Source organism: Equus caballus, chromosome 4, assembly GCF_041296265.1.
Source record: "Equus caballus isolate H_3958 breed thoroughbred chromosome 4, TB-T2T, whole genome shotgun sequence".
NCBI lineage: Eukaryota > Metazoa > Chordata > Mammalia > Perissodactyla > Equidae > Equus > Equus caballus.
Genome location: NC_091687.1, coordinates 94,192,765 through 94,207,441, shown reverse-complemented (window position 1 = coordinate 94,207,441; position 14,677 = coordinate 94,192,765). Strand labels below are relative to the sequence as shown.

Below are 14,677 nucleotides of genomic sequence, written 5' to 3'. Positions count from 1 at the left end.
CTCATCAAACCACGCTGAGGCAGCGTCCCACATGCCACAACTAGAAGGACCCACAACGAAGAATATACAACTATGTACCGGGGGGCTTTGGGGAGAAAAAGGAAAAAAGAAAATCTTTAAAAAAAAAACAAACTCAAATTCCTTCAGTGACTTTAGAAACAATGTATACCAGACTGCCCTCTCTATTGTCTACTGTCTTGAAAACCAGATGAGTAAACCTAACCACCATCTTTACGTAAATTAAGAGCAAACAGACCCCGAGTGATTCTCCTGAGTGCAAACTATACACAGTTCAATGATATTAGATGCCTTTTTTAGCTTACTTCATAATTCTTGGCTGGGTTCTGTACAGTTGCACCTATCAAAAACGTGAGTTCTAGCTAATGTTTCACCATATTGTTATCACTGTCTCTACCGTTAGCTCTGCTGTATGTCTTCTTAAGGAGCATTTAACTTTTTATCCCCAAAACACCACATGGAAATTCACCCTTTTCTAATCACTGACCTGGTTCTTTCCCCTTTAGCCAGTATCCAGCTGCAGAGGTGGTCAACTTCGGCACCTGGTTCCTCTTCAGCTTTCCCATCTCCCTCATCATGCTGGTGGTCAGCTGGTTCTGGATGCACTGGCTGTTCCTGGGCTGCAAGTGAGTCCCAGGGCCCTGCCAGCAAGGCACTGAGGCTCCCCTGTCTGTCCAAGGCCATGACACAAGCCCTGGAGGGCACCACTCAAGGGGGAGCTGCTGAGTAACCATTGAGGATGCTCTGAAGAGAACGCAGTGGTCTGCACAGGGAGTCGGGCATTGTCTGTTCTAGACACTCCAAACCTACACGGACTTATAGTGATAAGCTCTACAATGAAATGTTCTTAATTACAGCTAACTGGTTAGAGGAACTATCCGATTTATAAAAAGTCTGAATTGGAGAGTGTTTAATGTAGTTTCATTTCTCTGAAAGCATAGAATAATTTGAATTAACTTCTAAAGAAATATGACTCCAAGTAGAAGTTGCCTTAGGCTAAATTTTATAGACATGAGTGATTTATACTTAGTAATTGTATGGAATATGCTTATGTCCCTCAAAATGATGTTAGACATTCCTCTTGCACTATTATTTCTAATACTAATCTGCTTAGCAAGCCTTTTCTTCACAACCAATAACTACTCCAAAGTTGATCAGCTTCAGACACTCAAAGGGAAGACATATACAAAGTTTTGCTGTTAGTCCGTGGAACCCAACACTCCCATTGGTTAGGGAATGTTGTCTGAGCTTACTTTTTTTTTTTTTAATAACTCAGAGACTGTTGTCAATTCAATGATAGCTGGATATTTCTATACTTCCAGTGATGCTAATAGAAACTCAGCGCCCACTTTCACCCCAGATAAGCCTTGTCCCTAGACAGATAAACAAACACACATGTGTGTGTGCAACACACAAATATATAAACATCTATACCCATATGCCACATCACATTGATTCTCAATTATGTAAAAGACAAGTTTGTAGAAACAACCCCCCATAAATATACTTGCACAAGTCCGTAAGATGTAACTTCACATTGATATACCACAGGGATATGCCTGAAAAGCTAGGGGAGAGGGCAGATGAGAGGCTGTACAACTTGGGAAATAAAAGTCATATGTTAGGTGGGGTTGGAGGGGCAGAGCTTGAGTGAAGAGAAGAAAAGTGCCCACAGCAAGCCAGTGCTTTAGTATTTGCCTAATGCCTGATCTCCTCTGGGCCTCAGAAGCGTGTTTTCTTTACTCTTTTGCTCATTCTCCCCTCTCAGTTTTAAAGAGACCTGCTCTCTGAGCAAGAAGAAGAAGACCAAAAGAGAAGAGTTGTCAGAGAAGAGGATCCAAGAGGAATATGAAAAGCTGGGAGCCATTAGGTAAAAATCAGCCATTCACCTCTCTCCTTCCCCAGGAGAGAAAGCAGGGCAGGGAGAGTGAGCACAGAAGCAGCTTTGTTCTCTAGAGTGCCTTCAGCTGTCCCACAACTATGATTCCAGGCATTTAGAGAAGCTATTTAATGCCAAAGTCCAGCTGGCTGATTCCAGATCAGCCTATTCCCTTTGCTATATTCCAAGTCCAAGGTATAGCCATGGCATGGGGCTAGAATGTCACAGATGAGGCAGCTGGAGAAAGAACAATGCAGGACAGCACAGCCACTCTCTTGGGACAGGCTGAATGCTCTCTAAAGTCAGCACTCCCCACATTGCTCACAATGGGCCACCGCACGGTCCAGTGGCCACTCCTAGGGAGCCGGGCACTTTGTACTGCATTTAGAGCATCAGGCAGCATCATATAAGACTTGAAGACAGAGTGTCTGAGAAATCACTCACCAACCCTCAGCCACAACCATCAGCTTTCCCACAGCGACCCAGCATCCTATATTAGGGCTGTTTCTCTTTTTATGGCAATTGGCATGTACAACTTTGGGTAATAGGATTCAGGTATAAGCTGTATTTTTTAAAACTTTAATTTATAAAAGGAATACATGTTCACTGTAGAACATTAAGAAAATACAGGAAAATATAAAGAAAAAATTAAAATTGAGTTGTATTCCTAGCATCCCAGTGTTAACAACTAACAAGATGTACGTTTCCTTCCACGCTTTTTTGTGCAAAATTGTATGTATTTTTGGTAAAATTCAGTCCATACTGAACACGGTTTTATATCTTGCCTTTTTTCACTTAATATTATACTGTCATTATGTTCCCTGGTCCTTAATTCTGCTGTGGAAGCATGATTATTAGATGCATCTCATATTAACATATAGTTATACCAAAATGTATTAATCTTATGGAATATCATTGGATATGTAGGGTTGTTTCTACTTTTTAATGTGTAATTTTTTAATAGGTAATGTTTCAATATGCATTGCTGGTAATTTTCTTATTGAAAGGAATGACTGAATGTAAGGCTTGTGATGTGTATCATCAAATTACCTCAAAAAGGTTGTAGCAATTCCTACCCCCACCAGCAGTGTTTGAGGGGCTCATTTCACCACATTCCCCCTGCAGGCTGTATTTTATTTTATAAATGTATGGTGCTGTGTTATCGCTCCCTTCCCACCTAAATTTCTCTGGTGAACGTGGTTAGTGTCGCATTTTCTGGCATCATCTCAGCCCTCTTCCCACTTCACAGTCGTCCGTTCAGGGGGGTGCAACAGTTAACCAGTGTTGGAGCTCTGAACACAGGAGTATCCCGAGCAAAGTGAAAACATTAACAAAAATTCCCCAGTTCCTGGAACGGGTCTTTCTGTGTCATTCTATAGCTACCCTGAAATGGTGACTGGCTTTTTCTTCATCCTGATGACCGTGCTGTGGTTTACCCGGGAGCCTGGCTTTGTTCCCGGCTGGGATTCTTTCTTTGAAAAGTAAGTGATACTGTCTCCTCCTTAAGAACAACCCCCTCACCCAAACTCTTCAGGCAGTTCCCACTGGTTTCCCCTCCTAGACTCTTAGGGGCAGTCAGGAACCCGGGAAGCACTTTGTTCCCTGGAAAGTCCCCTTTTTTAAGGGAAGCTGCAGTGTGGAGTCAGGAAGAAAAACAGTCTTTGGAGTCTGAGTCTGGGGTTGGCATCTGGTGCTGCACTTACCAGCCATGTGACCTTGGTCCGGTTCCTTAAGCTCTTGGAACCTCAGTTAACTCACAGGTTGTTATGAAAGTTAAAGGAGAAAATGTCTATAAAGTAAAATACCAACTGTAAAGAGACTGGCTGTGGATTGGTGAGGCCAGCAGAGAGAGAGGCAGACACAGCCTCCTGTACCTCCCCTGCATATTCCCCCGAGGGCCAGGCCACAGCCCACAAGCTCCCTCAGCACCAGGTTACCATTTGAGAAAAGACACATGGAGATGTGACCCTCACAGGAAAGAGGGCTCATCCTTTTCTGTTCTCTTTTATCTAAGTGACTCCTGATCCCTCCTTCTAATGGGCCCATAAATTCATACTAAGACATCTAGCCTAGCCAGGCCCTGGCTCTGACATTAACCATTGCCCATTAAAACCACAGTTGGATAGCATGGCAGCAATGGCAGGAAGTAAGGCTGATGTCCTCTCTAGACTAGGTCCTAAAAAGAGGCACTGTGTTCAGACTGTCCTGAGACCTCGTGTTACCCCTGAGGCTTCCCAAACCCTCTCCTCCAGCTCTGCTTGTCTCTCTGCTAGGAAAGGCTACCGCACCGACGCCACGGTCTCTGTCTTCCTTGGCTTTCTCCTCTTCCTGATTCCTGCGAAGAAGCCTTGCTTTGGGAAAAAGAATAATGGTGAGAAGAGGTCAAGGGAAGAAGTTGAGGCTGACTGTAGTCAAACACCAAGTCGGAATTTTCAGAAGGAGCCTGACCAAGGCCCTTCTGATTCCCCCCCAAATAGCAGAGCAGCCTCCCAAATTATCCAGATCAGTTAGGCCCCCGTCTCCACAAATCCCACCCATCAGGGTTTATGGGGCTGTACCTCTGTCTGTGATCCAGGGGAGAACCAGCAGCCCTCACTGGGGACGGAGCCCATCATCACGTGGAAGGACTTCCAGAAGACCATGCCCTGGGAGATCGTCATTCTGGTGGGAGGAGGCTATGCCCTGGCTTCTGGCAGCAAGGTAACCCTTGAATTCTGTTCTTATTGGGCCAGATATGTTTCCAGCAGCTTTACCTAGCAAGTCATTTGGTTCTGGGAGAGAAGATTCAAAGGATGTGAGGGAGAGGGAAATGTTCACCCAGGTCACTGGGAAGGGAAGCAGTACAGCCAGGAACAGGTACCCTGTCCCACCCTCAGCTTCTAAGCTAACGCTGTTGGGAATAGAGAATTTCAGATCAGCTGTGCCACGGAGTCACACGGGCATTCACATCTCATTTACAGGCCCACACTGCCCTAAGCAGAAGGTTTATCGGATTTGCAGCCATCTTCTTCTGGGGATTTAACAGTGGGGATAGGTGATAGAAGATAGTGTCTGTAAGGGCCCAGAGATGCCCCAAGTGACACAGCAAATTGTCCCTCAGTCAGTCCATAAGCATATACTGAGCCCCTTTGGAGAATCTATGCTAAAGCTGATGTAAATACTTCTTGATTTCCTGATTGGGAGGATTTGAAGTGAAATATTTTAAGGGGGCCTGGTAGGAGATAGTTGAATTTCTTAACGTGTTAGCCCTTCTTGAAATAGAGAATGACCCTAAGAATGAATCAGGTTAAGGTTCCCACTTGTTTCTCCCTCCACCTTCTCTATATACATTACCCCATTCTAATCTTGGCTCTAAACTTTGATTGCCCCTTCAGTGAGGGCCTAAATGCTATCTGCACCATTAATAAAAAGGTTATGGGGGCCGGCTCCGTGGCCGAGTGGTTAAGTTCGCGCACTCCGCTGCGGCGGCCCAGGGTTCGGATCCAGGGCACGGACATGGCACCGCTCATCAGGCCACGTTGAGGCGGTGTCCCACATCCCACAACTAGAAGGACCAGCAACTAAGACATACAACTGTGTACAGGGGGTTTGGGGAGATAAAGCAGGAAAAAAAAAAAAAGGTCACAGAATCCTACACATGGAAGGAACCTTGGAGGACACTGAGTCCCATCTCCTACCCAATGTGAGATTTCCCTCCATGATGCTCCTGGCTTGAACACCACCAGTGACAGAGACTCCCTGAGCCGGAAACAAAGAATAGTTGTTCTTTACTTTCACCTTGGGTCTTCTGAATGTCTTCCACCATTGGCTCTTGCTCTGTTCTCTGGAACCCTGTCTTAGGTCTTAGTTACTAAAATAATAAAGACTCATTAGATCCCCTCAGGGGATTTTTTTCCAAGTAAAACTCCCTAGTTCCTTTAACCATTCCTCATAGAAGTAGTGACCCCTTACCATGCTGGTTCTCTCCTCAGGAATCACTAGTTTGCCTTTGGCCGTATTCAAATATGGCCCAGAGGCGGTCAGTTTACTGCAAGCAAAGTAGTTCTATTACCCAGGCCCCATCTCTCACCTCTGATCTAAGCACCATCGGGATTTTTATGGAAGCTTTTACAAGGCTTCATTGGCATTCACGTCAACATTTATGTTGAAATTGCAGTCAACTAAAACCCTTCATTCTTTTAATTGTTAGCAACTAATAAACCGCAAGTCCTAAAACTAATCCTGTATATGTGCTGGAAGTATTTCTAATTCCAGATTCAGGATATCATATGTATCTTTACTGAATTTCAGTTGTTAGTTTTGGCCCCTGAGTCTAGCCTAGAAAGATCTTTTTTTTTTAACCAAAATTGTGCGTGTATTACAGACAGTATAGTTGATATTTCTGTAAAACCTGCTGACTCTACTAATTTTAATAATATAATTCAGGTATAATATATGTGATTCCTACTGAGTTTGAAATAATTTCAGAGTCTTAACATTAGTGAGGAAAAATCAATGTAAAATGTTTTCATACCAAGGTTTTAAAAAATTAAGACTTCCTTTGTTGTATTTCTTTCTAACTTTGCAGTCTAATTTATCAATTTATAAAACAGTTCTACTGAAAAATACTGTCATTAAATTATTTTACTTTGAATATTATTTGGATAACATGATAAATAAAATTCCATTTCTTTATAAAGTGTAATTTTTCGACTCAGCTAATTGCTCTTCCTCCCCGGTCTTTGTCCAATGAGCAAGGTGTAACGTGTTACAAGAGATAACAATTATGGAGTCCCTGTAGGCCTTGAGGTTTTGTACCAACCGTTAATTGATAGAGTCCCCAAGTACTGGATTTGCAGCTCTCAAGTTGAGAGAAAAAAGAGAGTGCTCCAAGGTAAAAATGGATACAACAGAGAGAATTCTGAAGGCCTTTGGTCATAGTTGTCTATTAGGTGGCCAGGGTGCTGTGGAGGTCAAATGAGCTTTTGATGGATTTAGAAAAGAGGAGAAAAGGTACCCTGCTGGCAATGTAGTGGGGCTGTCTTTAATAGTAAAACATGAGTAGGACTTACAGCTTGAGGAATCATAAAATGTCTGACCTTGCTTTCTCCCCTTCTCACCATTTCTTTATTACAGTTGCTGTCTCTAAGGTAAATAGGAAAAGTTAGAGCATGTCAACCACAGAAGGGAGAGGTGGGAGGGCAGGAAAATGCATACAGCAACCTGGAGTTTTGAGTACAAAAACTCAATGGTGCCCTTCATTTTTTAGGGGAGGGGCAGAGCCCTCACACTGCACAGATGAACAGCTTCCAGCCAAATGAATTATTCAATTCTAACATTATTCTAATGTTGCTAACGGAAAAGGTTCAAGAGTAGCAATATGCCTTCACATATTGTGTCGCAAAAAGCACTAGCAGATTGTAGATCCTGATGTCAGCCATGATGGGATTTGAAACTAAAACAGATTGGGGCTGAGTGACTACGCTTACGGGCCAGCAATGCAGCCAGCACCTTCCCCACTAAACAGGGATAGACTTATAACCCCTCTCTCTTTCATGACTCGGAAAAACTTCTAATGTTCAGCCCTGCCCACTCATCCCCTCAAAACCACTAGAAAGGTTACCATCCAAAGATGTTGTGAACTTTCCCCCTTTCTTGGGTGATAAAATAAGAGAAATTGATTTTGAAAGCACAATTAAGGACCACGCTTGGTAGTCTGGGTAAAGGGCACTGTTGATTGGATGCACAGAGTGAGGGTGTCAGGGGCTGGAGAAAGAGTACTGAGATTGAAGTTGAGGGCCTGACGGCCCCACAGATCTCCAATCCCTGCCAAGCCATCACGGCAAAGTCCTGAGAAGAATCATGGTAGTTAGCATGGGTGGCTCTCCATGCCCCGTGAGACTGACCAGGAAACCTAAGACTGAATGTTGTACACTCATAAAAAAGAATTTTCCAGGCTACAAAAGCGTTCTAATCATACCAATCAGGAATGCTGCTGGGTCCAGTCTGCCTGAAAATAGGGAGGCAAATTAGATGACTCCTGGTGGTCCCTTCCAGTCCCCCAGCATCCCTGACCTTCAGGAGTCTAAGAATTCCAGTGTAATGTGCTTGTTCTCCTTTCTTCTAACTGTATCACCTTGTCTTCCTGCAGAGCTCAGGCCTTTCCACATGGATTGGGCACCAGATGTTGTCCCTGAGCAGCCTCCCACCATGGGCTGTCACCCTGCTGGCATGCATTCTCGTGTCCATTGTCACAGAGTTTGTGAGCAACCCAGCCACCATCACCATCTTCTTGCCCATCCTGTGCAGCCTGGTAAGTAGAACAGGGCTCTCAGATGTCCAGATGGGCTGCCCCATGGGCCTGAGGTGGCAGAGAACAGTTCCATGGCTGTACTCTCTCCTCTGGTCACTGCCACGGCCTTCAGTGATTGGTGTTCAAGTCATAGTTTTTAAAATGAAGCTTTTCAAATAGCAACGGAGAAGTAAAATAGATAAATTAATAAATCAGAGCAAGAGTTCTGGAAACCCTTTCCAAAACACTAGGATTAGTTTAGGGGCAGCCCTGAGTGAAAATAAGAGAATAGACAAAATAACCTTAAAACCCTAGGATTCCAATTCCCCACAATCATTATCAACCTTTCTCTCCTGAGATAAGATCTAACAGTAGACCCAGAAAACTACAGAAAGTGGAGGCAAAAATGCTCCCAGAAATACACATAGCTATGAAGACCAAGGCTAAGCTCTAACTATCCTCACCACTTCCACCCAATTTCTCTGTCCAGGAGGTTTGGAGAATTGTGAGCAAGGCCAGCCTCATTCCACGGTCTCAGAACTATTTCTCATTAATGGAACAGGGGAGCGGAGCAACTGCCAGATCTTAGGCTGGCTAAGCAGCTCCAAAGGGAATGCACCAGACACAACACTGCAAGCGTCCCATTCTGTGAGGTGGGACCTGTGAAATGACCCTCCCCAGCAAAATACAACCTCCTCCTCTTTCTAACACCAAACTGCCCCCAGCCTTACTCTTTGCTGATTGCTCAGATGTCCCCCTCCAACTTCTCCCTTCCATCATGTTGTTTGTATGAGCATGGGAGTGCACTTAGTTAAAACCCAGCAACACTGAGGGCAAGACCATGGTTTCAAATGCCATACAAAGCAAGCATCTTAGCTAGAAAAAAAATCCTTAGTTCTGCACCCCAAGGGTGAGATATCCCTACTTCAATCAAAGCAGCTTACTCATGAGATTTGAGTTTGAAGAAATAATTTCTCAACTAAATAAAATTAGATCAGCACCCAGAATTGAAACATCCCTTCTAGGAAGTAACTCTTAACCCATGTTTCCACGGGAAGTGAGTGAGCAGCATGAGCCCATTGGGTTGGCCAGCACTGCATGCCCTTGAGAGCAGTGATTTAACTACCCTAGCACATGGTGTCTGGCCAAGGTTAGCCAACACCAAGCCATCACTTAAAGCATGTTTGTGATAAGAACAGGAAATGCCAAGGCTAATGTCAAAGCTAATGTTTCTGTGAATTCTCTCTTCTCCTAGTCCGAAACGCTGCACATTAATCCACTCTACACCCTGATCCCAGTCACCATGTGCATCTCCTTTGCAGTGATGCTGCCTGTGGGCAATCCCCCCAACGCCATCGTCTTCAGCTATGGGCACTGCCAGATCAAAGATATGGTGAGTCATGGGTGCCCTCTTCCTGCCAGGCCCAGCTGTCATGAGGACAGGGATGACTGGCTCCACAGCCTTCTCCTAAAGTTTATTATTTTATAGCAGTATCCTTGGTTCGTTGAAACACTCAATCTGGTGTGGCAGAAAGAATGGTACTGGTAAAAGGTTTTTGGTTGGTCTATAAGCACCAAGAATAGCAATAATGTGCTCTCCCCAACCCTTATCTGGTAGAAAGTGGGTACATGGACAGAAAGAGCTGGAACAGACACAGGATGTGGCCTAGTTCCAGGAGGGGTGAGCTTACACAAGTCTTTGCCTCAGTTTCTCTACTGGACCAGTGGGGATATTCATTCAGAGTTGCCGGTTTATTCATAGAAGGTGAAGTATGAGAAAGTGTAGGAACCTAGGGTGACAGGCATTTTGTGAGAACAGGGTGCTTCTGTTCAGCTCTCTCCCCAAGCAAGAAGCCCCTGAAGCAACAATGCAAAATGAAGCATCCACAGCTCATTCCTTACTTTCCAGCTGGGCTCACAAAAGATGGCTGTGAGGAGACATCTTGCTGCTGATTTTAGTGTTGGGCATATCCACCCTCCACTCCTTAACCTATACTCACAGCTATGCTTAATATCCAGGGCTGCTGGGGTGGGGGAAGGATGAAAAAAACTAACACAAACTACTGGGGCCCAACTGTCTGAAAATAGGGCCCATTCACCCTTGCTGAGGGTCTTACACATTTTTTTTTCCACTAGAGTCCAAACTCGTTATCAGCTGCTCTGTAAGTATCAAATGGAGGAAAGGAAGAAAGAGCTATAGGGAGTCTCAAATATTCAGGTCCTTTCTACCATTCAAACTGCTCAGCCAAGTCATCTGTAATACTCCAGGGAAGGGCGGTCACAGCCACTCCTCTCTCCCCCTCATATCGTACTGTACAACCCTCAGCCTGCTCATACTGAGCTCTGCCCCAACTCTCTTGCCCCCCACTTCCTCTGCTGTGTGCCCCCACCATTCACCCTCAGCCTTCTACCCTGGAAGCAAGTGATCAGAAGCAGCAATTTTCAAAGGTACCGATGACAAGAAGTGAGCCAGCTCTGGGTTCTATTCCCAGCCTAGGCACTGATCTGAGACTTCAATTTCCTCATCTGCTAAATGAGGAGGTTCACACTAGATGCCCTATGTGGTCCCCTTCCACTCTAAGAAAGCTTAATTTAGCTCTTTTAGAACCTGTCCCCTCTCACCTATGAGGAAACATGGACGGTTCTCCATGCCAAAAGACCCAGGGGGCCAGGATGATTAATAAGTCCAGGGCTCAGGCCAGAAAGCAGAGAGGCAACACATGTAGTCATTTGCTTGGAAGAATTTCCTAGCATTTGCTTTTCCCTTGCAACTTGCCCAACTGAATGCCAACTAGTGGACTTGTTTTTGCTACACACTGTATGCTTGGTTTCTTCTTGGTAGGATGCAAGCCATCCTTACTGTAGATTTTTCCATCTGGCCCTGGCCTGTTATCCGTCATCCCTCACATCCCCCCTCAGCCTGGGAGTGTCAATGCCATGGCAGAAATGAAGGGGTCAGAGTCGCTGAGGTGGCATTCTCTCAGAAGAAGGAGGCAAAGCTAGCACACTGTGTCACCTTCCCGTGGAAGGGCTGAGCAGAGGCAGCTGACCTCTTTCCACGGGTTAACCCAAGGTACACTACTTCCGTGAGCGCTTCTTTGGGAAAAAAGAAAATGTAACAGTGGCAAAGGCTTCATAGAATACAGCCCCTCCTACAAGTCCCCCATATGTGTCAGCACCTTAAACGTTGAGGCATTCCTGCTTTAAAGAGATTTGGTTAATTTTTTTAACACATTTCCCTATCACGTAGCTGCAGCACCCTTTTTCACTGTAACTCACATTCCGAGATGTGGTCTTCCAATTATATACCTTCTAGGCCTCCACTACATAGCGGGAATGCTGCAAGTAGAGGTGGAGGCTAATAGCCCTCTCCCAGCCCCAATCGTTCCCTGCCTTTTCCATCCTTCCACAATCCTGTGCTACCCTACGAGGCAACACTAGAGCACCCCAGGCAGTGACTGGAACAAATGAGGGCCACGTGGGTGGGTTGTGATCACATCAGGGGCAAGGCTTAGCTGGGGGGCATGGATAGGGAGCCCTTGGGGATCTGTGCTGCTGCCTGCTCAGAGTGACTAGGGTGTGCTGATTTGTGTCCTGCAGGTGAAAGCTGGCCTGGGAGTCAATGTCATTGGCCTGGTGATAGTGATGGTGGCCATCAATACATGGGGAATTAGCCTCTTCCACCTGGATACTTATCCAGCCTGGGCTAAGGTTAGTAACATCACTGATCAGGCCTAACACAAGTGGGCAAACAGCCCAATCAAAGGAGCTGCCAGCACCCAGCAGAATCTGACCAACAGGCCAAGAAAACCGCCAGGAGCACACAACCCCCACCAGAAGATTCCATCGTCTACCACCAAAAGTGAAGCACAGGAAGCCTCCAACAACCAAAAACACATGCTTGGATGTGTCTTCTTCTCTGCCCTCCATCCTTAGTACCAGAGCTCCAGAAAACGTGCACTCTTTCTCACTTCCTTGTATCTAGTCTCTCCAATCACTTCTTTCTGATGACAGGATGTCTCAGTTGCCCCTCAGAGGCTAAGCCTCACAAACTGGCTATCCTCACTAGGTTTTATGTTGTTCTTAACTTCATCCCTTTTTAGGAGCTGAAGGAGAAATCCAAACCATCCTACCTATGCACAGAGAGTGAAACCAGTGACATCTTTCAGGGGAAAAATCTCACCCAGAACTTGAGACCTAATGCCAGCTACTCTCTCTTAAGTGTTTCTATCCTAAGTTCTCTCCACAAAAAGGTAATTCTTAGTAGGTCCTCTTTGCGGCAGTCAGTACTCTTTTATCACTATCACTATCTCATTCCCTTTTAAGCGTCTCTTCTCAATGGCTTCTCTTTACCTTGGCACCAAATTCCTGTAAAGAAATAGTGTTCTCTTTAGAAGAGGCTGGTGCTGTTCTTTTTGTGAAAGGAAAAGGAAGCAGAGAGAGAGGACACGTTGGGATTAGTATCTCTCTCTTCACTCATCACTAACCATCAATACTGCTGCATTGGTTAAGTGCTGAGAGGGAGAAAAAACTTTCGTATTTGTCTTGTTAAGGAGGCCAAAACGATAATTAAACCACAGCACTATTAATGATATTTGGCTGGCTTTCTTCTGGATGTAATGAGTAGTTCATTCCTGAGAGGACACGTACAGAAGAGTCCAACACATCAGTCACTTTCTACATGCTGACGAGCCCCTCGAGGGAAGGGGAGATGTCTTATGTCTCTTAAAGCCCCCAGCAACTTGTGCAATACAGTAAACTGTAACTGCTCAGTAAGCGGCTCCCTTGAGAAGAATCACTTTGGAATGAAGGCCTCCTTCTTCCTCCTGAAGACCATGCCATTTTCTCCATGACAGACTCCTTGCTCTCTGACTGGATATAGCTCCCAATCCCCCCAGTTTTCGAGCATTACGTATTTCCAATTTCTACCATCAGTTACTTGCTAAACACATCTTATGGGAAAAGGAGCACCCCATAGTCATTATACTGTTTTAATTATTTTAAGTTACTACTGACAGCATGTGCAGTTTTCCCACAGCAATAATTGATCAATAAAAATCACTCCCTTAGTTGATCAAGTACCTGTGAGTTGTAAAGTTTCTTTTGTGCCAGTTAACACTTGCACGCTCCCATCTCAGCATGTGACTGACCAGGTTTAACCAGGAATATTACTGCTTCTGCCCTGTCAACTGGCTTAGGCCAGATTATTCGACCACTAGAAAAGCGAAGACCTACTGGGCCCAAATGAAATACCAATATTAGGTACACAACAGCTGGTTTGATTAAGCCAGCATCTATACGGTTATTTTGCTTTAAAATGTTCAGAAGGGTCAGGATGTTACTCCTATTGTCGGGGTAGCCAAATGGTTAAATGTCTGTCCTGCTACAGAACTTAGACATTAAGCTCTGAGTCAGACAATACGACAAAGGTGCAGATAATAAGATTCTGGGAGTATAAATAAGTAAAAAGAGAAAGAAAAGTTGACTTTGAATTAAGCTGACTCAGAATTATTGGCCACTGTTCAGCTACTTGAGAAGCTGACTCACTCCTCAAGGGAAAGTGGTGCAGCTCCCCACCACAGTTGCTGCCAGGCGCTCCAAGTGGCTAATGCACTCAACCGGCCGATTGAGAAAGAGCATCTATTTCGGTCTGGTCTACTGACCACTCTAAACAGCAGGACTGTTCTTTCCCAAAACCTGAGATTCAGGCCTTTCATTGCTCATTCCAATGACAGGAAATGTCAGCTATGAGTAACAACTCCTTGTCACCTAAAATCACCCCACGGTTGGACAATAACTAATAGCTCTCCTTAGTAGTCTTGTGTCTCTTGCAAATTTATGACTTGATTTTTATCTGCTAAGATCATTAACACGTTATGGATGGAAAAGCTGAAAATGATCATCTTATACTGGCTGATTTGACAGACGAGGAAACTACGAAATAAAGACACTTAGTTGCATCTTATTCTCAAGTCAATTATAAATCAAATTTGCTTAGTCAAAGCTGCCTCTGAAATTCCCTTAAGTCACTCATGAAGTACCCGGTATACAATCTTTCATATTAGCATTTACGTGGCCCAAAGACTCATGTGCCATCTTTTAATAAACAAAAAATAGCTAGTTTTCTCTTCAATGTCAGAATAGATCCCTCTTTCTTCAGCTGAACACCAAATAAACTAGTTGGCTTCACATTTAGGGATCATGTTTGAAAAGGTTTAAACACTAGAATCATTCTCAGTATAACAAGATTGCAGGAACCATGAGTACACAAAGGGAACAGAGACCACCCGTGAGCACAGGTGGCTCGTTCTGGGGCTGCCCTCACTGAATCCATGCTGAGCACAATGGCCCACACTATTTACATGGCCCCTTTTCTTGTCCCAATCCTGGACAACTGTACATGTAAGAATGATGCAACCACACTGCACCTTTCATAAGGTCTTACCGCACAGACAACGATTCGAGCAGGCTTAGGACTCAGGTTTTGCAACGCCCTGCCCTGAGTACCT

The 14,677-nt window shown here is 44.7% G+C and overlaps 1 protein-coding gene across 2 annotated transcripts in view; it reads left to right on the top strand.

Moving 5' to 3' along the window:
- Positions 1–13,249, top strand: part of SLC13A4 (solute carrier family 13 member 4) — a 42,385-nt gene extending 29,136 nt beyond the window's left edge. For both annotated transcript variants that reach the window (XM_001499950.7, XM_070265902.1), the window contains exons 9-16: positions 525–644; positions 1,787–1,888; positions 3,277–3,378; positions 4,171–4,268; positions 4,473–4,597; positions 8,028–8,189; positions 9,424–9,561; positions 11,769–13,249. In XM_001499950.7, the coding sequence (XP_001500000.2) occupies positions 525–644; positions 1,787–1,888; positions 3,277–3,378; positions 4,171–4,268; positions 4,473–4,597; positions 8,028–8,189; positions 9,424–9,561; positions 11,769–11,906 (985 nt within the window). In that variant the 3' untranslated portion in view covers positions 11,907–13,249. The remainder of the gene's footprint in view (positions 1–524; positions 645–1,786; positions 1,889–3,276; positions 3,379–4,170; positions 4,269–4,472; positions 4,598–8,027; positions 8,190–9,423; positions 9,562–11,768) is intronic.
- Positions 13,250–14,677: the final 1,428 nt, after the last annotated feature.